General features: G+C 28.8%; 1 protein-coding gene across 1 annotated transcript in view; it reads left to right on the top strand.

The window, feature by feature from the left end:
• The first annotated feature begins 9,418 nt into the window (after nt 1-9,418).
• LOC107443374 (uncharacterized) overlaps nt 9,419-27,007 on the top strand; it is a 38,082-nt gene continuing 20,493 nt past the window's right edge. The window contains exon 1 of the mRNA XM_016057226.4: nt 9,419-10,809. Within this exon, the coding sequence (XP_015912712.1) occupies nt 9,711-10,809 (1,099 nt within the window). The 5' untranslated portion in view covers nt 9,419-9,710. The remainder of the gene's footprint in view (nt 10,810-27,007) is intronic.

Below are 27,007 nucleotides of genomic sequence, written 5' to 3'. Positions count from 1 at the left end.
AATAAAGAAAATAGAAAAAAAATTAAAAATTAATCCGTGACCAGGACCGAACGCCTGATCACCGATTCAACAAACTTCTTTACCCATGGCGCTTACAACCACACCACGACTCACTCGTTGCTACCACGAATATATAGCTTAAAGAGCTTCCTTCCCGTTAATTAACAAAATCTATTTTGGCCCACTATGTGCCCCCTAATTAGTGTATAAAAATTTCCTTTATTACGATTGTTTGGTATATAAATCTCTAATTTCTGGCAGAGTTTGAAAATTATAAGTTAATATTAAAGGGAATTACGTAGTGAGTCGTGTGCGTAACTCCGGAGTCGAAATTTATCCGTTTTTCAGCTATTATTCCCTCTTTCCCAAAGAAAAATAATTACTTTTATATATATAACACTTTATTCTCGTTGAAATATCCAAAAATATATTTTAAAAAGTAAAATAAAGAAAATAGAAAAAAAAATTAAAAATTAATCCGTGACCAGGACCGATCCCCTGATCACCAATTCAACAAACTTCTTTACCCATGGCGCTTACAACCACACCACGACTCACACGTTGCTTCCACGAATATATAGCTTAAAGAGCTTCCTTCCCGTTAATTAACAAAATCTATTTTGGCCCACTATGTGCCCCCTAATTAGTGTATAAAAATTTCCTTTATTACGATTGTTTGGTATATAAATCTCTAATTTCAGGCAGAGTTTGAAAATTATAAGTTAATATTAAAGGGAGTTACGTAGTGAGTCGTGTGCGTAACTCCAGAGTCGAAATTTATCCGTTTTTCAGCTATTTTTCCTTCTTTCCCAAAGAAAAATAATTACTTTCATATATATATAACACTTTATTCTCGTTGAAATATCGAAAAATAAATTTTAAAAAGTAAAATAAAGTAAATAGAAAAAAAAATTAAAAATTAATCCGTGACCAGGACCGATCCCCTGATCACCGATTCAACAAACTTCTTTACCCATGGCGCTTACAACCACACCACGACTCACTCGTTGCTTCCACGAATATATAGCTTCAAGAGCTTCCTTCCCGTTAATTAACAAAATCTATTTTGGCCCACTATGTGCCCCCTAATTAGTGTATAAGAATTTCCTTTATTACGATTGTTTGGTATATATATATCTCTAATTTCTGGCAGAGTTTGAAAATTATAAGTTAATATTAAAGGGAGTTACGTAGTGAGTCGTGTGCGTAACTCCAGAGTCGAAATTTATCCGTTTTTCAGCTATTTTTCCCTCTTTCCCAAAGAAAAATAATTACTTTCATATATATAACACTTTATTCTCGTTGAAATATCGAAAAATAAATTTTAAAAAGTAAAATAAAGTAAATAGAAAAAAGAATTAAAAATTAATCCGTGACCAGGACCGATCCCCTGATCACCGATTCTACAAACTTCTTTACCCATGGCGCTTACAACCACACCACGACTCACTCGTTGCTTCCACGAATATATAGCTTAAAGAGCTTCCTTCTTGTAATTAACAAAATCTATTTTGGCCCACTATGTGCCCCCTAATTAGTGTATAAAAATTTCCTTTATTACGATTGTTTGGTATATATATATCTCTAATTTCTGGCAGAGTTTAAAAATTATAAGTTAATATTAAAGGGAGTTACGTAGTGAGTCGTGTGCGTAACTCCAGAGTCGAAATTTATCCGTTTTTCAGCTATTTTTCCCTCTTTCCCAAAGAAAAATAATTACTTTCATATATATAACACTTTATTCTCGTTGAAATATCGAAAAATAAATTTTAAAAAGTAAAATAAAGTAAATAGAAAAAAAATTTTAAAATTAATCCGTGACCAGGACCGATCCCCTAATCACCGATTCAACAAACTTCTTTACCCATGGCGCTTACAACCACACCACGACTCACTCGTTGCTTCCACGAATATATAGCTTAAAGAGCTTCCTTCCCGTTAATTAACAAAATCTATTTTGGCCCACTATGTGCCCCCTAATTAGTGTATAAAAATTTCCTTTATTACGATTGTTTGGTATATAAATCTCTAATTTCTGGCAGAGTTTGAAAATTATAAGTTAATATTAAAGGGAATTACGTAGTGAGTCGTGTGCGTAACTCCGGAGTCGAAATTTATCCGTTTTTCAGCTATTATTCCCTCTTTCCCAAAGAAAAATAATTACTTTTATATATATAACACTTTATTCTCGTTGAAATATCCAAAAATATATTTTAAAAAGTAAAATAAAGAAAATAGAAAAAAAATTAAAAATTAATCCGTGACCAGGACCGATCCCCTGATCACCGATTCAACAAACTTCTTTACCCATGGCGCTTACAACCACACCACGACTCACACGTTGCTTCCACGAATATATAGCTTAAAGAGCTTCCTTCCCGTTAATTAACAAAATCTATTTTGGCCCACTGTGTGCCCCCTAATTAGTGTATAAAAATTTCCTTTATTCCGATTGTTTGGTATATAAATCTCTAATTTCAGGCAGAGTTTGAAAATTATAAGTTAATATTAAAGGGAGTTACGTAGTGAGTCGTGTGCGTAACTCCAGAGTCGAAATTTATCCGTTTTTCAGCTATTTTTCCCTCTTTCCCAAAGAAAAATAATTACTTTCATATATATAACACTTTATTCTCGTTGAAATATCGAAAAATAAATTTTAAAAAGTAAAATAAAGTAAATAGAAAAAAAAATTAAAAATTAATCCGTGACCAGGACCGATCCCCTGATCACCGATTCAACAAACTTCTTTACCCATGGCGCTTACCACCACACCACGACTCACTCGTTGCTTCCACGAATATATAGCTTAAAGAGCTTCCTTCCCGTTAATTAACAAAATCTATTTTGGCCCACTATGTGCCCCCTAATTAGTGAATAAAAATTTCCTTTATTACGATTGTTTGGTATATATATATCTCTAATTTCTGGCAGAGTTTGAAAATTATAAGTTAATATTAAAGGGAGTTACGTAGTGAGTCGTGTGCGTAACTCCAGAGTCGAAATTTATCCGTTTTTCAGCTATTTTTCCCTCTTTCCCAAAGAAAAATAATTACTTTCATATATATAACACTTTATTCTCGTTGAAATATCGAAAAATAAATTTTAAAAAGTAAAATAAAGTAAATAGAAAAAAAAATTAAAAATTAATTCGTGACCAGGACCGAACCCCTGATCACAGATTCAACAAACTTCTTTACCCATGGCGCTAACAACCGCACCACGACTTACACGTTGCTTCCACGAATATATAGCTTAAAGAACTTCCTTCCCGTTTATTAACAAAATCTATTTTGGCCCACTATGTGTCCCCTAATTAGTGTATAAAAATTTCCTTTATTACGATTGTTTGGTATATAAAACTCTAATTTCTGGCAGAGTTTGAAAATTATAAGTTAATATTAAAGGGAATTACGTAGTGAGTCGAGTGCGTAACTCCGGAGTCGAAATTTATCCGTTTTTCAGCTATTATTCCCTCTTTCCCAAAGAAAAATAATTACTTTTATATATATAACACTTTATTCTCGTTGAAATATCCAAAAATATATTATAAAAAGTAAAATAAAGAAAATAGAAAAAAAAATTTAAAATTAATCCGTGACCAGGACCGATCCCCTGATCACCGATTCAACAAACTTCTTTACCCATGGCGCTTACAACCACACCACGACTCACACGTTGCTTCCACGAATATATAGCTTAAAGAGCTTCCCTCCCGTTAATTAACAAAATCTATTTTGGCCCACTATGTGCCCCCTAATTAGTGTATAAAAATTTCCTTTATTACGATTGTTTGGTATATAAATCTCTAATTTCTGGCAGAGTTTGAAAATTATAAGTTAATATTAAAGGGAGTTACGTAGTGAGTCGTGTGCGTAACTCCAGAGTCGAAATTTATCCGTTTTTCAGCTATTTTTCCCTCTTTCCCAAAGAAAAATAATTACTTTCATATATATAACACTTTATTCTCGTTGAAATATCGAAAAATAAATTTTAAAAAGTAAAATAAAGTAAATAGAAAAAAAAATTAAAAATTAATTCGTGACCAGGACCGAACCCCTGATCACCGATTCAACAAACTTCTTTACCCATGGCGCTAACAACCGCACCACGCCTCACACGTTGCTTCCACGAATATATAACTTAAAGAACTTCCTTCCCGTTAATTAACAAAATCTATTTTGGCCCACTATGTGCCCCCTAATTAGTGTATAAAAATTTCCTTTATTACGATTGTTTGGTATATATATCTCTAATTTCTGGCAGAGTTTGAAAATTATAAGTTAATATTAAAGGGAGTTACGTAGTGAGTCGTGTGCGTAACTCCAGAGTCGAAATTTATCCGTTTTTCAGCTATTTTTCCCTCTTTCCCAAAGAAAAATAATTACTTTCATATATATAACACTTTATTCTCGTTGAAATATCGAAAAATAAATTTTAAAAAGTAAAATTAAGTAAATAGAAAAAAAAATTAAAAATTAATCCGTTTACAGGACTGAACCCTTGACCATCGAGTCTACAAACTTCTTTACCCTTTGCGCAAACAACCACACCACGACTCACACGATGCTTCCCCGAATATATAGCTTAAGGGGGTTCGGTACCTCCTATGTTGACAATGTTAAAATGGCATATTTCGATGTACCTTTTTAAAAAAAGTATCGTAGTTACAGCTTTGAAATTTTTTTTGTGTATGTAATAGATATTCTAGATTATACTGAAGTGAACTTTTTTAAATTTAGTAAATTAAAAGAAATTTAAAAAAAATAAATTACACAGCATGACAGAAAATTTTAAAAGCTTCACATTTTCATCCAAAAATTTTGAATTAAAAAAAATATTAAGTATCTCCAAAAAAACTGCTCACTTCAGCACAAACTACAGTACTAAAGGAACTTTTTAAATCAAAAATCAAAGTGTTGTGATCAATAGTTTTCAAGAAAAGGTACATCGAAGCAAAAAAAACATAGTTTTGAGTTATTCGCATTTAAAGCGTAAATATTAGACTACCAACGATATTTGAAATTTAAATTCAAAAATCATATTGTTTCTAAGTTATAAATCTCGTACTGCTTACATTTCAAACAAATTACTCTTAAATGTTTCTTTTATTTGACTGAAAAATAGGTTTTTATACTATACTCTCCTCACTTTTCGAGCGAATAAAAAGCCCTTAAAATTTTCAAACTGAATGCGATAAATATAAAATTGTATAATTCATAAATCACCCATAAATTTTATTCATGAAAATTGAATATTTAAGTCTTTACCAAGATGTTTTGTTTAAATTTAAATCAGTTAAAAGTATTTTTGTTAAAAAAAATAACAATATTACAAAAAAAATCTAAGAAAATGCATATTTCAAGATAAACATTCTAAACACAGAAATAATTAACAAAGAACTGTAAATAAGAATTTACTTCAAAATTAGAAATATTATGTAAAGAGCATTTAAACAAAAAATCAAAATGATGTAACTAGAAATTAGGGAGAAAAAAAAATCCGGTCCAAGGTAAATTCAAATAATGTAAACGAAATTCCTAATCTATGCTGGTAATGACAGCTTCAAAACAATCCAGGTCCATAAGAAATGTTTTTTTTGCATTTCAGTACTTTATTTTCTTCTCTTTTACGTAAGTAAACAAAAACGTAATGAAGAATAAAAAAAACGTAAAAATAATGACCTAATAGCAGTATAATAAAAGAACAAAACAAATAGACTTAACAAATCAAATTAATGTATATCTCAGTTTTATATTCAAAATTCTCGAAAATCGCATGGAAATAAAGAACAAATAAATAATCCAGTTAAAGTTACAATCAACTAAAGTTATTGTAAAGTTGAAATTATAAATAATTTTTTAATGACTTGGTAATAGCACATGCAAAAAATAATGGACATTATAATGTTTACGAAATCGTCTGTCAAAAGTGGGCGTGGCATGGGTGTTTTCGGTTTGTTTACAATTTTTAAATTAAGTTTAAGTGCACTTCTACGTGGATTTCAAACAAAAGCAATATATCGTTAGAAAGCTAATTGTTTCTAGTTTAATTATTGATCAAAATCTCAAATTCGATTTTTTGAAGGTCTTTAGGTACTGAACCCCCTTAAAAAACTTCCTTTCGGTTAATTAACAAAATCTATTTTGGCTCTTTATGTGCCCCCTAAATAGTGTATAAAAATTCCCTTTGGTACGATTGTTTTGTATATTAAGATTGATTTATAAAACGTGAAAATTCAATCATTAGATCAAAATCTATTCAGGGTGGTCTGGCTTTTATTTTTTACACTATACATCGAGTTCTGTGAACAAAATATTCTTAAATTCACTCCAAAGATATGATGAAAAAAACTGTGGGCCTAGGTTTTGAATCCACCCTGCTGTAGAGTGGGTACCAGCTTGTCAGGGAAATAAAGGCGGTAGGTGCACAATGCTGATTTTATTTTCCCCACCACTCCTCGTTAGTCATAAATCGTGGAGTCTTAATATCGATGACCCTCTAGCTCACAATAGACTGTTGGGCGAATTTTTTCTGCACATAAATATTTTAAATAAAATTCTCTTCGCGCGAATATTTTATTGCATACCATAATTAGGTTTGCAATAAGGTAAAATGAACGAGAGAAGGCCCCACATTTTAAAGGAACCGCAACGCATAGGACTCCTAAACCCAAATTCGAGATGGAAAAAAAATATGTAACAAAATATTGAAGAGTCAATTTTAAACTCCAGATTCAAATTTTATTTATTATTTTAATGAGATTGTTCGAATGAAAAGTTTCTAAAAAAGAACTATTACTTATACTTGTGTCGAGAAACCTTTCGAAGAAAGTTTTCGTATTGTACTTTCGCAGACTTTAAAAAAACAATCCAAAATCATGGTCTTATGCTCGTTTATTTGCTTTCCTTTAAATGAGGCCCTTTGCAAAATATTTTCTTATTATTTATTAATATTTTCGCTGAAAAGGTTAATATTTGCTTTATTTCGTTTCCTTTGAAAAAGGTTTTCGCTTAATATTTCTGCTAATCTAATCATGACAGCAAACAAAAATGCAAAAAATAAGGTTTATAATTTGCTTGTTTTTTAACCTAAATAACAATATTTTTAAAAAAAAGATTTAAAAATCATTTAGTTTTCCTTTAAGGAGGAAAGGTTGGAAATTGCAATATTTTTGCGTCATTGAAAAAAGGTTTTTACCGCAAACCTTTTCGTAACAATGAAAGTAAAGTTAAAACTCAAGGTTGTCGTAAGGTTACATGCTTTCTGGGATTACGCATTAGGTCAAAGAAAGAGTGGACAGCATGAAATTGCAATTAAACAGTGAGTGACGGCGCTTCATTCTTTATAGCAGGAATAATGCATTTCATAAAAATTTAGCGACCCCCAAAAAACTTCTATCGACCCCCACAGGGGTCTCGACCCCTAGTTTGCGCACCACTGCTCTATGCCACCTGTAGCCCATTTCAATCGCCATTAGTAGAAATAGTGCTTGATAATCCTTAAAGCTTTTAAGAATTTTATCTCAAAAGTTTAAAGTTATAAAAGTAGGCAGTACAGTGGAGCATCGTTTATACGACGATCACTTATACGACGTTTACATTTATACGACGTTTTATTGTGGTCCCAAATCATTCCTATTCATTTTAATGTAAAAATACATCGTTTATACGACGCGCAGAATCGGTTATACGTCGATTTTTAGATTTTGTTCTTTATTAATTTTTTTATTTTTTCTTGTGTATTTTAAAAAAGGGCGGAATTTGCCAACATGAATGATACAGAAAAGGGTGTCAACAAGAATGCTTGGATGACGACCGTAATTTTTACTAGATGACTGAAAAAACTAGACAATGTTATGAAGAGGAAAAAACGAAAAATTTTGCTATTCATCGACCAATGTCCAGCGCACCCATCGATACTAATTATTTTGGAAAATGTAAAAGCTCTCTTTTTTCCTGCAAATTGCACAAGTGCGCTTCAGCCATTAGATTTGGCCGTGATTAGAAATTTAAAATTGCATCATAGAAAGCAGTAACTTCAACTCGCTATTCAAAGCATTGTAGAGAATAATAGCAAGAAAATATAATTACAGGTAACATACATTCAAATGGCTCACTGCAATTTTTCTCCTTTGGTTATTTGTTTGTTTTGCTTTGTCTCATTTAGAAATTTATGTAAATCAACATGTTAAACATTAAAATTAACTGAAAACAGAGTTAGTTTCAGTTTTAGAAGTAAAAATCGATTATACGACGTTATCGTTTATACGACGTTTTTCGGTGGTCCCTTCGGCGTCGTATAAACGATGCTCCACTGTATATGGTTTTTAGTAAAGTAAGAGTAATTTAAAATTGCACATAAGTCAGTTTTTTGTACATATTTAAATTTTAATGTTTGTACAGCTTAAACTAATTTGGAAGATGCTGAAAAAAGTTTTTAAAGTTAATAATAATAATTAAAAAAAGATGTTTATAAGAAATCCAAAAACAGACAAATGTATACTTCTTTACAACCTTTTAAAGACTGGTATATTGCAGAACTTTATAGGTATATTTTTTATCAGAAAAAATTAAAAGAAAATCTGAAATACCAAACGCTTTAAATCTTATTTTACATGCATCGACTTATACACGTATCTAAAGATATTGCCGAAGAGAGTAAATTGTCTACCATATCAGTTTATTTGTTAAAATTAATAAAGGAGATAAAAAGCATATTTAGAATTCTCTCTCTCCGGCTCCACCCCCTTTAACAGTTCAATTAAGTTCGATCGAGAAGGATTGTTTATTTATTCTTTTTATTTATTTATTGCTCATTTTTTTAAGAAAAGATATTAATTTATTTCGGAAATTTAAAACTTTTTACAAGGCAAAAAATAATTATAGTTGCAGAATTCTGCATCATTTTTGTTTTATTTTCTATTATTATTATTATTATTATTTTAATTCTCTTTAGATCTTTTCCTTTTTTATTAATTTTACGAATTTTAATTTTTGCCTCTTTGCAAAACGCTATTTATGTGGAAATAACTAAAAAATTATTGGCAATGAATATGCTTTACGAAATAGAATTTTGATTTTCGCTGAGGTAACTTCGTAACATTAATTTCAAGAATTTAAACTTAATTACTTTTAAATTTTTATCAGTTAAAATTGATATTTTGTTATTTAATTTATAATATTTTTTTTAAACTTTTATTTTAGGTCATTCAATTTCTCAGTGTATAAAATTTTTTTTTCTAAGTTTCTAGAAATTCTAAAGTTTAATTTGAATCTTCTGATCAATTTAAAAATAATTTGATGAATAAATGAAATTTCCTAACTTAATGAAATACAAATATAGTTTTGATACATTTGCACTAGATGGCGTCAGTAGGTGATAAAATCTTCTTGAAATACTTTCTTTTCACAATAACTTTTCTACGTACTCAATAGATGGCAATAGTGACTAACTTGAAGAGAACATGTCAATGTTTTGTTTTGATGTTTGAACGAGTGCAATTTGTAAACTGAAATTGAAGAATAAAAATCAAATGGAGAACTTCTATCCGACAGTGATTTAATATAAATATATAAGAAAAAACTCCTGGTAAATAGTTCAATTGTTTGTCCTTAAAAATGTCTTGATGACGTTAATTTTTACTTCTATTCCTTTCCAAAAAATCTTCAATACATTTTGACATTAAGTATCCACGTGCTGTTTATTTAAGTATGGCTGAAAACCCTGACGTTCATCAAAGTATATACTCAAACATTCCTTCTAAATTGGTTAATAATCCTTTATCTCCAAGTGCAGAAGATCCAACTGGGACATACGGTAAAATTCAAGCAAAAAGCAACACTACATCAGTACAGGGGAACAGTTTCGCTTATTGCTGCGGTGAAACAAATAAACATGCTCATGCTGATATTAACTTTCCCTGGAATGGAGGCCAAATACCGTCATCATATAATTTTACAGATTTGAAAGAATCTTTGCCTGTAACTCGTACTGTAGCAGGTGTAACTCCAGTCCCTTTCAACACTGTCTATAAAAACGAAACTCAATATGCTACAATCGTTCCAAGTAAAAGTGAAATTTCTAGTGATGTTATAAGTAATGTTGAAGATTCAAACCCCGTTTATGAAAATATTCAGGATGTACAAGGAACTGAAAGTAGACCAATAAGTGCAAGTGCTAAATCTGATTGCCATTCATATCCTGAGCCAGCTGTGGCTGCCAAAGATTATAATTCTATACTTATGCCCGCTTCGTGCGTTGTAGTTAACAGTCCTATTTATGCAAATCTTCATGAAGTTAAAAACACCCCTATTGTTAATCCGTCAAATCAAAATAATCCTGTCTTAAATAAAATGTCGGAGAATGTCTCGCATCAAATGAGTTCTCCTATGCACTCAAAAGTTGCGTACAACACTTCAGGAAATCATTTTATTGGATTTCACGTGTCCGACAGCACACCAGTTTCGGGGTATTCCGGTAATGGATCCTCCGCACAGCCTGAAGCAGTTTCGGAGAAATTAACTTGCGTTTCAGTTGGTAAAGAAAGAAAAAAAGTTTCATTTTCAAACATAGATGATGAAGAAAGTGAGGAAGAAGATGAGGATTTATCTAATGAACCAGAAAATATAAGAACTGTTACTTTTTACAAAGAGGATCATAAACCTAATACATTAAATTCAAAAACATTTTTACCTTATAATGTTACACCTCCGAGACAAAAGGGACCAACAGAAGCTGAGAAAAAAATTGAAGCGTTGATGAGAGAAATAGAAGATGAAATGGAAAATAATCCAGGAAATGATTTCTTTGGTAAGTTTAAATTAATATTTATAATGTTGAGTTTATATTTTTCCATTTATTTACTGAAAATTTTTGTGTTTGAGTCCGGATAAATTTCATGTGGGCCCCATTCTCACAAGCAGTGTTGCTATCCCATGAACATTTTTCGTGATTAATTCACTCCTCTATATACATTTTTAGGAGTGAAATAGAATATTGAAGAGTCCGGGACATATCTAAGGAGGGTGTGGTTGGGAGATATTTCTCTATCGTGATCTGCACCAGCTACAATCGCCAAGGTGCAAAATGGATTTTAAACTTGCAATTCCTTGGATAAAACTGTAGAGGTTTGGCTGGGGGTAGCTACAAATTATACTCTTTGAACTGGTCCTCTTTTGTGATGTTTTTTTTTTATAGATCTAGCTGGCTGCTGCTTTGAGGTTGTCTAAACTTGATGATTATGCTGCAGATAGCAATACGGAAATCTTACTGGTGACAAGAGTGCCAAACTGTACAAAAAAAAAAATTCTTATATTTCTGGAATTATGTAGGATAGCTGACAAAGGGCAAAATGAAAAATCAATAAATTTTCACAGGAAATTTTTTTACAGCTTTGAAAACTTCCCACTTCTACTCCCGAAAATCTTTGAGACATGAACTGTGAGGAGTCAACTTTAAAACTTTGATCAAATTAGTAAATAACATCATTTTAAACAGTGTGTTTTAGATCTGACATATTCCTCCACTCTAAAATCATTAATTGAATATTTAATCTGAAACTCAAAGATTATTCCATATTTGTTTTTAATTTTTACATTGCATATTAGTTATTTAGACTAAAGTTTCTTAAAAAAAAAAAATAATGCTTATGAAACATAGTGCAATTAATTTCATGCACTTTTTTTCACAAATTTACAGTAAAGTCCCAATTATCTGAGTTAATGTGGACCACAATTGACTTGGATAACCGAAAAACTCGACGAGTTTAAAAGAGGAAAGAACTACTAGGTATAAATGTAATATATTCAACAAATACAAAATTGATAAAAGTACACCACATACAATTCATATTATAATTAAAAAGCTTACTTAAAAACACTTATAAGCTTGCTTTGCGAGAAATAAAGAGTTTTTACTTTAAAAAGTCCTTAATTGTATTTTGTTTTACATTACTTTGGCGCTTTTCTGCAGCAATGGTTCGCCATCTTTATTGGGATAACAGATGGTGTCCTCTGATCTTGTTGTTCTATATATTCAATAGCACTTTCGATAGCTTTTACTGTATGAGATATTTTTATATTTTGATTTTTATCGTCATGGTCTTCATCATCATTGCTAGATTCATTTTTGACGATATTAACGATCATTTCATCAGTAAACTCGTGTTGTCCATCAGCTTGTTTTTCTGAATTTTTGGAAGATAAAATTTAGAATTAATTTTGGAGGTAGTTTTAAAAATTAACTAGAACAAAAAATAAATCCTTGAAGTATTTGATAGTTCCGTTAAAGCGGAAACTGTGATAATCAAGACTCTACTGTGTTTCCAAAATTTGTGTAAAATTAAAATCTTCGTAGTTTGCGTAAAAGGGGACGTTCCATCCCAAAATAATCACCATCTCTACATTCATCACTGAAATATTTAACCTATAGAAATTTATACTTTTCATCCATTTATGATGATTAAGTCAATCTTCTGGTTTTCAAAGAGGCTCTTTTTCCAGAAGCATAAAAAAAAGTAATAGTTGTAACAAAAAACTTACTAAGAGTAGAAGGTAATATACTGGTAAAAATTTTAAGGAATTGAGCTTAAATCTGATGCATGTTGGTCAACTATGCTCATGCTCACAGGGCTTAGAATCTTCCTAGGTACCTGGAGAAAAAAAAGAAGAAAAAAAACCGAATGTGGATTAAGAAAAACTATTCTCACTTTGAAAAACTTGCCTATTTGATAAAAGAAAATCCTACTTATGAGTATTAAAGTGTGGTTTGGAAAATTTCTTGAATAAATTAAGACTTGTTAAAAAAGAACTATAGGCTTAGGCAAATTCAATTTTTTGAATTATCATTAAAATATAATTTTCAGAACTCACAAACTCACAATAATGAGGATGATAAAATAATCTAATGTGTTTTTCTTTTTTTCTTTCTTTTTTTTTTTTTTTTTTAAAAAAACAAGATTGCTACATAAATTAAATATTTTTCAATGAAATTATAATTGAAGAATTATGTTTATTATTTAGTTATAATTTAGGAAACCGAAACTAAATTTTTGGTGACTTATGAATTTTGTTGAGAGAGCTTTGCAAAATCCAGTGCTATTAACATATTTTTTTAATGAGTTATCATTAAAATTTAATTGTTAGACAACCACAATAATGAGGATAATTAATAGATCTCATATATTTTATAATAAACCAGCTTACTTCATAGATAAGTTATTATTCAATAAAATTATGATTAAAATATGATATTTATTTAAAAGGCCTAAATAAAACTTTCTATGACTGGTAAATTTTACAGATAAAGCTTAGCAAAATCCAGTACTATTCTTACATCTTTTTTTATTATTTATTGCTCATTTTTTTTTATTATAAATTCTTTAAAACTTGTACAAATATTAAAGCTGATTTATTTTTACAAATTACTAATGCATTGTTGGCCATCAGATTTTTCTTTGGTAAAAAAAAAAAATAATAATAGTTTGCAATTCTTTTTTATTAATTAAAATAAAGCATTAAACTGTGTGTAAGGAGTTTTAATTAAGTCCTTAGTTATCCCTGGGCCCCTATTGTCTTGTTTTCCTCATTGTGCATGGCCTTGTTTGTGTGTTTTGGTACTAAAAGAATGATTTAATAAACTTGGCACATATTGTGGATATTTTGTTTTAATTGTAGATATTCCAATTTATAATAGTTTAAAAGTAAAATGTGTTAGGTGAATATTTTATAAACAAAATTTGGTTTTTTTTTCTCTCTCTCTAATGGGCCTAATTAGGCCAAAGTCTTTAAAAATTTTATCGGAGATTGTACTAGCTTGAAAAAGTTCTATTAAATAATATAAATTATTGGATCTAAAAATAACCACTGATCACATGGCGGGTGAACAAAAAAAAGTGGAGACTTAAATAAACAAATAGTCCCTTTTTTTTAATGGTTTAATAATAAAAGTACATCAATGCAGAAAGACTCTGTAAAACAAAATTTTCCATAAAATGTCCAATGTCTCCATTCGAAACTTTGGTCTTTTAAAATCCATCAATTTTTGATGGAAAGATTCAAGTGGAAGAAGAGTTCTTTAACTATTCACATATTAAAAAAATTATATTGTATACATGAAATTGTTTTTAAATAGAGTCAGTATGTTTAATTATATTTTGTAGCATATTATTATTTTTATTGTTAAATTAACTTTTTATAGCCGTAGATTATATCTAATATGAATTTTTTTTTTTTTTTTTAAATATATTCCAAGCAAAAAAAGGTTATCAAAAAGTGACTATTTAAACCTGGACTTTTTTTTTTCTTGTGTTCAGAAAATGAGATTTTTTTTCATTGAGTTGAAATACTCCTTGACTTTTTTTGGAGAGTGAGATTTACTTCAGAGGCTTGAAAAATAATTACATTTTAAATTACAGAGATAGAGTTCAAAAAAGAAAAAATAATAATAATAAAATTAGCATATTTGAAATTTTTTGTGCCAAAAATAAAATATCTCAATTTGATTAATAATTCAATAATTTTTTTTTTTCACTTGGCAGCATCTGAACAAAATAAAAAAAATTACTTCATTTCTTTTTTTTTTTTTTTTGAAAAGGGGGAAATTTGAAATTAAGTTATTGACGCCCCCAGCCTGATAATTTAGTTTTTCATTCACCTTTTTTATTTATTCATGTGTGTGTATATATATATATATATATTTATTCATACTTTTAAAAATCTCACTAGTTTTTTTTTTCGTAGGCATTATTACGATACACGAGTTTCGAATTTTAATTGTCAGTTTTGACGCTCTTTACGTGTGCTGATTTCATTGTATTTCCATGCAGTTCCTAAAATCGAGATTTTTTAACACTAAACGTACCAACACTTTACTATACCATAAACAGTAAACAGGTCTTTCGATCGGTTATGGTATGTTTAGTGTTAAATACGTTTTAACGTCTTCTAAATTTTGAATAAAACTCGTTTTGACGTCCTAAATTTGCACTAACTTCATATCGAATCCAAATTACTTTTGATCCTTTTTTTCCGCAGTTATTGCTATGCATTTCCACGTAGCCTTTAAAATTTCAATATTTTTAGCCCGATATTATTAAGAATCGCTCATTTAGATAACAAATTTAGACATGGTCTATTTGTGCCGATTTTATCGCCGATCCAGGTTATTTTTCAATCGTTATTTAGACAATTATTGCTACTCATTTCTACATGGTTTTGAAAGTGACGCTTGAATTTAGAATCCCGCATTTAAATAATCAATTTTTGACGTGCTTTATTTGTGCCGATTTCATCGTAAATACTAAGTGATTTTTCATAGTTTTTTCGGCAGTTATTACTACACTTTTCCACGGGATTTAAATGACTACCTCATATTTTTAAGCCTCATATTTTAAATATTATCTTATTACGACACGCAAGTTTTATATTTTCCATTATAATAATCACTTTTTGATGTGCTGTATGTCCATTTGTGCCGATTTTATCATAAATATGAGAGAAAAACGGTTTTTGGCAGTTGCTGCATTTTTCCTTGTGATTTTTGAAAATCCTGGTATTTTAACACAATATTTTAATTCACAAATTCGATTTTTTTTTTATTTCCAGAAGTTTTTTCTTTTAAATATATTTAAGATTTGTAAAACCTATAGTAAAACCTATAAACTTTCTTTAAATTAAAGTATTTAACTTGCATTTATTTTACTCACTAGAATATTTTTAAGAAAATTTAATTTAATTCTACTAGCGTTAAACTTTCTTATTGTTAAAATGGATTTTTGTACTATGTAATATGATAAAGATAACCATGACTTTTCCTATTGTTTTTTATTTATTTCCATTTATCTAATTTTTTTTTCTGGTACAGGAATGTTTTTTTACGTAATCAGTTTTGCATTTCTTAATTTCAAACATTTAAAAGTATTTAATTTTTTGAAACGTATAACTAAGTTAACTGATCGAAATAATTTAGTGCCTAGAACAATGATGTTTATATAACAATTACTACCTATAATTGCTGTCAACAGGGCCTGATTATTGCCTAGGGCCCACAATTTCTGGGGGACTGTAAAATTAGTAAGGAGTTCTCAATATTACTGTGTGTTTAAAAAAAAAAAAATAGTGAAATAAAGTTTTTCTCACAAAATGCATTTTTTTACCTAAAATTTTCTTCAAATCTTAGCATACATGCTGAACTTATTGTTCAATCTAAGGAAAGGTGGGCTAGCTTTGTGTTGGCTTAAGTACTAAATAAAATTACAGCTTACAGTAAAAAATAATTCAGCTAATCAGTGGCTTTTATAGCAAAAATCACTGATTTCAATTGTTTGTGGTCACCAAACTATTTTTATTTTGACTTAACACTGTTTTGTTGTTTTATATTTTGCTTTGATGCGTAATATAGATTCATGTGTTTAATAGATGCGTAAACTTTATCTTAGAAAAATAATCTTCAATTGCCTACTTTCAAAATTTCTTAGAATGTTTCTCTTGAATCATGCAGTTAAATAGATTGAATCTTTTTTATTCTTAGGACTTCTCTTAAGTAATTTAGTTAAAAAATATTTTGTAAGTGGCCCGGAAAATTTGGTGGGCCTGAATTAGTCTTGATCGGTTTCTGGCTGTCAACATGTCTGTCTAAATACTTGGGCATGCGGCCCTTCATTGGTCAATCTGCCGTGCACCTTGCCCTTCACTCAAAAAGTTCGTACATCAATATTTTACAGCATTATCAAATTTGAAATCACAGTTATTTCTTTTTTGTCATTTAAACTTAGGTCCATGCTTTGGTATCGAAGTTATTTTTTCTAACTGTTCATCAATCAATTTCAATTTTTAGCCTGTTTAAGATTAAAAATCCTCTTTTACATTCAGTTGTTTACGAGGGTATTGCTTTATCTGAGTTTAAATTTAATGAGAAACAGAAGAAAAAAGAATGAACAACCCAAGTAACTTTTGATCTAATGATCGGATCTTCACTTTCTATGACTCAATCTTAATGGTTCAAGCGGATGACCTCAAATATGCTAATTAATTAGGGCAAACGATATTTTAAGCAACGAAATCAAACATAGAATCGTATTTTCTCTGAAGAAACAAATTTAGAACAATTTAGCAAATAATGATTTCCGACCCCCAAAATATAGCGGGTAGCTGCATCGGGGAAAAATAGTCGACGTAATTTTTACTCCTTTTGTATCTCGAGAACTTTTTCAGCGAATTGAAAATATTTGCGCACAATAATTAAATTATTTAATCCAGAGATATAATTCCATTCAAAAAATAATTTTAAATGTTTTTTTTTTTATTCTATTTAATAATCGAAAAAATTTGAATTGTAAGGCATACAAAATTTTTCATAATTTTAAATAGTGTAATTTTATAACATTTTAACAAAATTGGTCGGATTTGGAGAAATTGAATTTTAAAAAAGTCAGGCATTTAAAATTGGATTCCTTTGGAACTATTTTACCGACTTATTCAAATTTTGTATTTTGCCATATAAAATTACGTTCTTTAAAATGATAAAATTCATACACCTTACAGTTTAAAATTTTTTTCGACAATGATTAAATAAAATTAAAAATTACTGTTATTAAAATTATCTTTGGATTAACGAATTTTATAATAGTGTGCAAAAATATCTCAATCCGCTTAAAAAGTTCTCGAGATATGGCGAAAAACAAAAAAAGAAAAATTAACATTAAAGGATCCAAACTTTCAATCCCTCAACCTATGGGAACCATATTTCCCAGGTTGCGACTACCCCTTATATTTTGAGGTTCAGAAATTGGAATCCATCAAAAAGGTATGTTTCTTCAGAGAAAATACGATTTTGTGTCTGATTTCGTTACTTAAAATATCGTCTGCAATAATTAATTAGCATATTTGAGGTCACCCCTTCGAACCATTAAGATTGGGTTCCAGAACTTGAAGATTCGATCAAAAGTTATTAAGAGTGATCCGTTTTTTATTTTGTACATATTTGTACGTACGGATAGTCTTTTCTTCCCTGCTCAGCCAATAACATCTCTCTAAATCTAATCTTGTATTTCAACTGTGCTTCAGCCTGATTATATGTCACTAAGATCGTGTTAAACGTGATTGCTCTGAAAGAAGGGGTATTGCTTTTTTCTAGTTCAGATTTATTTAAACTGATTGCGTTAAAAAATTAATTCCATCTGTAAACTATATTTCAATTTATGCAATTTATCCAATCCGTTAATTTGTTAAATTATTGAAAATAAAAATAGAAAAAAATCAGCTTAAGAAAAAATTGAAGAAAAAAAAACACTAAATAATCATCCTATTCGTTATATTTAAAATTAATTTTCATTAATTTTAACTCTTCCTTTCCTGAAGCATATGCGATTAGAAAAGAAAAAAAAAAGTAAAAGAAAAAAAAATTGATGCATTCTTTATTCCATATTCATTTTTCAGTTTTGTATGAAAATGAAAGTATTGTGCATTATTTAGTAATCTACTAAATTTCTCCAATGTCAAAAAATAAACTTGCTTCTGGCTTTTGACAGATTTCGACAGTTTTTTAAACCCAATCCTGTTGTAATTTCCTAATTAAACTTAAATTTTCTAGAATGCGACATATTTTGATAGTCGAAAACCTAAATTTTTGTATATTTAAAGAAAACTTTTTATGTCTGATTCCATAATTCAATCAATAATTAGCATTTATTAATTAGTATAATGGTTGTATTTCGTCTAAAAGAAATCTAATTCTTCCAGGATTCTGAAAAAAAACCGTGGAACTAGATGACTATTTCAAATTATACATTAAATTCATTTGCATTATCTTTTAATTAACTTGCAAATTAGCCAAATAAATTTTGTTTCTGAATTTGTGAGGAAAAAGATAATTTATTTATTAGTCGAAAATTATGATACATTTTAATTTTTGCGTCTTTTGCCCTATCGAATTTTTAAGCGAAGCGAAGATATTTTGGTGCACCATTATAAAATGCGTTTGTTTAAAGATATATTTTTTTATTATTTTATTTAGAAATAGTTGAAAAAATTTTGATCTGTGAGCTTATTAAAATTTTTACATCCCTTTAAAGAATGTCATTGTAAATGGCAAAATATAAAATTTGAACAAAATCTATTAAATAGTTCTTAACACGTTGAATGCCACGCTAATTTTACATGGCTTGCCCGTCTGGCCAAAATGATTTTCTCAGTATGTATTGCATTAATTTCTTCAAACCATTTTAGTTACGATAATAATATAAAGAAATTAAAAGCATTAAGAATTTACTCGAATTGTGTGTTTCTAATAATCTTGGCTTCACCGGTCACTGGTGACCCCCGTGGCGCTACGAACAAACTTAGTGCCGGTCACCAGTGACCCCCTTGGCATTCAACGCTTTAAGAAATAAAATTTAAAATGTCTTAATTTTTTAAAATTTGTTATCTTAAATACTAATTGACCGATTTCGTTCAAATTTTGTATTTTGCATTTAAAAAATACATTCTTTAAAATGATTTAAACATTTGTATGCCTTACAATTCTAATTTTTTTTGTCTATAAATAAATAAAATAATTATAAAAATTATTTTTACATAGAATTATCTTTGGAAGTTTTAAATTCGTTTCAAAAAGTTTTCGAGATATGGTGAAGTTTGCAAAAAGTGAAATTAATTTTAAAAAGTTCAAAATTTCGTCCGCTCTCCTGACTAAACTATTCTGGCTCCAGTTTGCAGCCTGACTACATTCATAAACTACATAATTTATATTTAAACGACATTTAATACATGAATTTTATTTTTTAAACGACATTTCATATATTTTTTATAAACGTTAATTTCCATTATAATTCATAAGTCATTAAGTAATTTTCAATAATTTGAAGGCATGGCAAGTATTTATCACAACAGATATAATAAAAGGTATTAAAATGGGGAAAATTGCAAATTATTATTGTTTCATTCGGGGACGATAAAAAGACTTGCAAAGTGGATGGTTATTTAAAAAAAGGTTGGGAATCTATGATAATTACTTAGCAATGTTATATTTAGACCGCATCTTAGTTCTGGGAAATCCATTTACTAAATAAAAAAAGTTATTAAGGTTTTCTGTATTCTCTTCTATTTCCTCTTTAATTTAATGAAACATATTTTTGCTGTATCACATAATAGCTTGTTTGCCTTATTTCAGTTATTGTTGTTTAAAGTACGTTTCTTAAATTATAAAAGAGAAAATTTAAGGAAAAAGTTTTTAAGTTGCAAATGAACCAGTTTTCTTGTTTTTTACTTCGCTCTCGAATTTTTTAGATTTTTCTTTCTTTTAATCTATGAACATTCAAAAGTACATTTTACGCTTTTTGTAAAAATAAAAAGAAATAAAAAAAATCTATATTTCTAAGGGATTTTTTTTGTTTTTTGTTTAGCAATTGATACAGAAACAAATGCAAGCAGTATTTGAAGTTCAATATTTTTGAAGCTGATTTAAAGTTCAATATTTTGAATGATTTGATGGAAAAACAAAACATAAATTAATGAGCTGTAGTGTATCTTTTTTTTTTCAATTAAAAATACGTTTTTAGCGTTTTTATTTTTTTTTTCTCAAACTTTCTATCTTACCCAGAGGATTTTCTTTTAATTTGACGATAATTGCTTAGTACAGAAATGAATGCAAGCAGTTTTACCAGCAACAAATACATAAGTATCGCTTTCTAAGTTTAATACTTTGCAAAAACAAGACATGGAATAAATAAATAATCATACTATTTTCTCATTTTGTTCCTCATTTCTTTTTATTAGTAATTCCCGAAGGTTTTTATTATTTTATTTTTTTTTTACATCCGAAACTTGATACAGAAATGAGTGCTAACAGTTTTACGAACAGCAGCTGTTTGAATATTGGTTTGAATTTCAGTATTTTGAATGCTTTGATGAAAATTTGAAAAAACAAAGCATTTAATTAATGTGTAGTTATCTCTCTCTTTTTTTTTCTTCTTTTTTTTTCACTGAGAAATAAGTTTTAACCGTTTTCTAACTCACATTTACTATATTCCTGGAAGATGTTTTACTTATTTATTTGTTTTTCCTTTCATTATTGTCCACTGTTTGATACAGAAATGAATACTTGCAGATTTATAAGTAACAGCTGCGTTAATATTGGTTTAAAGTCTAACCTTCGTTTTTAGTACAGTATTTTGCCTGTTTTGATAATGAAAAAAAAATCAAATCATTATATTATGAGGAAATTGTAATTAACTTTTTTCATAAGAAAATGTGATTTTCGCATTTTGTACCTAAATTTGACGGCCAGTGTATTATGATGCAGAAACGAGTGCAAATAGATTTACTATTTACAGATACGTAAAACTTTGCTTTTAAGTTTAATATGTTGCATTCTTTAAAAGAAAAATTGAACGGGAAAAAAATAAATATTAAATTAATGAGCAATAATATATATCTTTTTTCGTTAGAAAATGCGATTTTCTATTCTCCCATGGGAGAATTTCTTTTTAATTTGACGACCAGTGCTTGATACAGTAATAATAAATGCAAGTAGTATTACTAGCTACGAATACGTAAAAGTTGCTTTTAACACTAGAAGGGCTGAAACTTAGTATATACTTATATTGCCCAAAAGCAGTCAAAATGACTAGATCGTGAAAGAATGACTAATGTGTAAATAAATTTGTTTAAAATTAATTTTTAATACTTTTTATATTATTTACAGTTATATAACTAGTTATTAGTAAATATAAAAAATTATGTTGTTCAAAAAATAACAAAATTCTAAGAAAGTGTGACATTGTATAACATCATTGTTTTTCTAATTGAAATTAAAAAGCATTCAAAATGACTTCCTTGGGTAATCTAGTGTTAAGTACATTTGCATGCTTTTAAAGAAAAATTGAAAAAACAAAGTATTGAATTGATAAACATACGATTTCCTTGTTTTGTACCTCAATTTTTTTTATAATCCTGGGAGAATTTTCTTCTTTTTAATTTGTCTAAGCTTGGAATGTTGAAAAGACATTCGCCGCTTTTCTTCTTCCTATCCCATTAGACTGCTGTTTTGCCCTAAAAATAGGTTCCCTACGGCATACATGATATTCTTACGGAAGTTCATGGACAATCCTCGTCGTTCTTCTCTTTTATTTTATTATATACAAAATATATAAGAAACGATTATAAATTCTATCAGTTATGCACATTGAATGTTTTCCTTCGTTAGTTCTGGTTTCGATTTGAGTTCTTCCTAGACCGTTCATCTTGCTTCTGCAGCCATGTTTTGGCAACATGCCTTTTTCATCACACGCTAATGTATAGGAACTTATTTCATTTGATGACTGTAATAGCCATTTTTGATAATGAGAATGGAAAGTAAGTTTTCTTTTTTGGAACATATTTATGTATGCTTTTGGAATTTGATATATCTCTTTTGAGAGTTTGATATTATTATTAAATCAATAAGCCGCTTTCGGAACATATTTATGTAAACTAGATTTTTAAAACGTGACTGTTTGATAGTTCGATAAGAATTTGTTTGCTATAAATATTTAATCGTTTCGTCGCGTTTGAAACATATTTATATCCTCTTTAGAACATACTTATATATAATGTAATTGGCATTTAATATGACTATGATTGTTTAATAATTATCGTAATAAGCCGCTTTCAGAAAATATTTATGTAAACTAGATTTTTAAAACGTGACTGTTTGATAGTTCGATAAAAATTTGTTTCCATAAATATTTAATCGTTTCATCGCGTTGGAAACATATTTATCTCCTCTTTGGAACATATTTATGTATAATGTTATGGGCATTTAATAATTATCGTAACAAGCCGCTTTCAGAACATATTTATGTAAACTAGATTTTTAAAACGTGACTGTTTGATAATTTGATTAATATTCAATCGTTTCGTCGCGTTAGAAAAATATTTATCTCCTCTTTAGAACATATTTATATATTAATGTTATTGGCATTTAATAATTATCGTTTGATATTACTATTTAATCAATACGCCACTGTTAGATCATATTTATGTAGGTTAGTGGATATTGAAAATGTGAATGTGTTTGATAATTAGATTAAAAGAAATTACGTTTGTTATGAATTTTTTTAAATCTATTCGTCATGTTTAAAACATGTTTTTCTCGTTTTTAGAACTTATTTATGTGTTCAAAATTTTAAAATATGACTGTGTTTGTTAGATAATTAGCGTTAGATATTGTTATTAAATCAATACTCCGCTTCTAGAACTTATGGCTGTATTTGATGGCTAGATAAAAATTTACTTATGCTATTATTTAATCGATTCGCCGCGTTTAGAATGTATCGCCTCTTACGAATGTATTTCCTTAGAGCGTATTTATGTAAATTATTGGAATTAGAAAATATGACTGAGTTAAATAAAAATTGATATTGTTATTCAATAAATTTTTTTTAAATCTACAACTTAATTTTTTTTTCGTATTTTGATTTGTATAGTGTTTAGATTAGTTACTCTTCATTGCAAAAATTTGAAATACGTCGGGTAAACTAACCAGTGAAGGAACACTTAAGCTTCGCTTGTTTTTTAAAAAATCATATTAATTTCAAAATTCGTAATTTTAGTTAAATGACAGTGTCAACATATTTGTTACTAATTGCAAATTATGTAAAAAAAATTTAGAGAACTTACATAATATTGTTTTAAAGTTTTGGAGGTTCAAATAGCAAGTAGTAAGAAGACCAAGTGAAGGAACAGCTCTTACCAATGAATGAACACCCAGTAAAGGAACACTTAATTTTGGTTGTTTTTAATGCTCTTTATGAATTTATAAGCCATACAAATATTTAAAAACAAGCCTATTCTTGAAATTACAACATATAAATACTTGGAAAATTTTAACTCTTTGTTTGTAATCGTGAATTGAAAATTAAAGTGTCAACTTATTAACACATACTGTTCATTCACTGGGAAATCTATGCCCAGTAAAGGAACATGCCTATTCCCTTACTGGTTAGAAGTTGTTTTTCGTATTTTAAAATATTTTTGATGCGGAACATCATTAAAGGTACAAGAAAATTAAAGTTTATCTTTTATTTTCATTAACTTAGAAAAAAAATCTGTAAAGGAACACTTATTCCTTCACTGGTTTTTCATCGTTTGGTGATCCAGTGAATCAATACCCCCTTATCTCAGTACTTTATTATGCTATGATGCCTTAAATATATAAAACGTAACTTCAATAACTATATTTTGAATTCTCTTTTTCACAGTGATGAAAATAAAACTATTACATGCAATTAATTCCACTTCAAACATATAAATACAAACACTCACCTTATAATATTTCAAAGAAACAAGATGTTGCAGAGATAATAACAAGTTCAAAAATTTTCCCAGAAAAGTCTTATTTGACCAGGTAATCCAAAACATTGCTAGATGACTTCCTATTTATTGTTTGCCAGTAAGCTATTGTTACTAATCAATCTAAAGAATAACTTTCAAATTCTTATTTTTAATCAATATTTACGAAATGTTCCTTTACTGGTTGGTTTACCCTACTTGTTGCTTGTACAATTTTTCTAAAAACGATTAAAATCTTTCATATTTCTTTCCATATTTTTCATAAGACAATACTGTATGCAATAAAGGTAATACAGTCTGGGCTATACGCAGTGAATATTACCGACATTGCATGCATTAACGATTCTTAATTATCCTATATTTATATGGCTCATATTTTCATGAGACCGAGCTACTAATATTAGATAAAATTTGGTATATTGAACAACATTACTAAAAAAATAAAGAAAATCAAAAAATATTTAAAGTTTTTATTTTTTTTTCTGTCTGTATTCCTTAGCTTATAGTGATTGTCTTAGGAAAAATATAATTGCATTTAGTCTTATTGATCGGAGTTTTTAATTACAATGAAAAATTACGAGAAAGATAAGAAATTTGATCTAAGTTACTTTTTAGACAGCTTAATGACATTATCATATTCTTTGAGTCTAGTGAATTTTGTTTCATTTGATTTAAAAATATATATAAGGTGTAAAAAAAGTTTTAAAACCATCAAATATCTTCATAAACATTCATGAGATCGAAAAGTGAAACTAGACACAATCAATATTTTTTCAAAGCTATCCAATGATGCCAAAGTCTATCTTTCATCCCCACCCCGTGAGGGCGGGGTTGAGGTCAATTTTCAATTCTTAAATTATGAACCCTATTTTTTATTGCAGATTCGGATTCTCCAAAGTAAAGTAGGGTTAGTTTTTTTTAGGAGAATCAGAATCTATAATATGCGTTTAGTATCATTGGATAGCTTTGAAAAAAATATTAAATGTGACTATTTTTACTTTTTCGATCCGTTGTATATGACAGTTTCCAATTTTTTTTTTTATATCTCGTTAATCTTATCGTATTTTTTAGTATACTTCTTTTTAAACTACTTTTCTTCAAGAAAAAAATCGTATTTTATGCCATTATTTAAGGCACTAGTTTCAGGAAGTTATGTTGTTGTTATTGTCGTAGGCCATTGAGGCACTGTGATTTCGACTTCTACCGCACCCATATGTAAAACCCTTTAATTGGGTGGACCCATTCCTTCACCCACAGATCGTAATTTTGACCTAAATCAGGGAGGGATCAATCTCCTATCCAGCACCCCCAGAGGTAAAATTTGTTATGAGAACATGGAGGACTTTGTGACCCGTTGGATTTAGTGTGCACCAGTCATGATTTACTTCGCGGTTGGATTCGAACCCCCGTTCTCACGAACATGAGTCCAGTGCCCTACCAATCAGGCTATTCCTGCCCCTCCAGGAGGTTATACTTTAACGTAATCTATATTTAATCTGTTTAATTAATCGTAAATAATCACAAAATATAGGCACTACTGTACCAGATCTCCAAGCATTTATAAAGTTCATGAACTGTAAATTTTCTGAGTTGCTTTTTAAAAAGGCAAGAGCATCGAATTTTTCTTTAAAAAGAAACTTAAGTTAAAATTGGAATTTAGTTTTTTGCTGAAATTAATTATACTGATTTGACTACAAAATTATTCTAATTATTTTATAATCTATTTGTCAATCTATTTTACCTTGTCCATTTTTTGTCATATTATTATTTTATCCTTGCTTCCATTATAACTTTGTTTAGCTTGAGTAAAAGCATAATTTAGTTTGAAATATTAAATTTGTATCAAGTTATAGTTTATGTATTAATATTTTTTTGGTACTGTATGTGTGTGTGAGTCATTTTTAAGAGAATGACCAAAAGTCTATTAAAAAAAAAATATATAGAAGTTCGAAAATTGTTAATATTCTTTTTACTCCTGACATATATTTTCACTCAAAAAGAAACATCTGAATAACTTTTAATCTAACAATTGGATTTTCACGTGTGAACATTTAATCATAATGTTTCCAGTAGTAGACTTCAAATATGCTAATTACTGCCGACGATAATTTTAATTGCAAAAAATTTCATTTTTTTAACAAACATACCTTTTTTCCAACGGATTCGGATTTTTTTCCCAAAAATACGGAAACAATATATATATCAAAATATTGATATAAAATTCGTAATCTGAAATCAGGGTTTACCGTAATGACTGCCTCTAAACTCTATTTTTGGAATCCTTATCAGAAATGAAAACAAAATAGTATACTCATGGGGGTTGAATATTAGATAGGAAAAAAAAACGCTAGCTGAATCTGTCAAATTAAAGTGGAGGAAAGGAATGTAATAAACATCAAAATAGACTTAACTGGAGGTTCAAAGTTGAGAGTTTTTTTCACAATCGTTTTTCAACTTGTCTCTGTTTACTCCCACTTTTAAACCAATCAAGTTGTTTATTGCACTTGTTTCCTGTGCAGTAATTTGACAAAGTAGGATAATGTTTTCTTTTTTCCCTTCAGTTAAATATTAATTTAAGAACCCTCATATGTAAACTTTTTGTTTTCCTTTTTGATAAGAGTTAAAAAATTACATATTAACAGTGTTCTTTAGTGAACATACTGTATATAGTTCCAAAGTTT

This window comes from Parasteatoda tepidariorum, chromosome 12, assembly GCF_982258835.1.
Source record: "Parasteatoda tepidariorum strain Cologne lab strain chromosome 12, Ptep-v5.0, whole genome shotgun sequence".
In the NCBI taxonomy this organism is placed as follows: Eukaryota; Metazoa; Arthropoda; class Arachnida; order Araneae; family Theridiidae; genus Parasteatoda; species Parasteatoda tepidariorum.
This window is presented reverse-complemented; position numbering and strand designations above follow the sequence as displayed.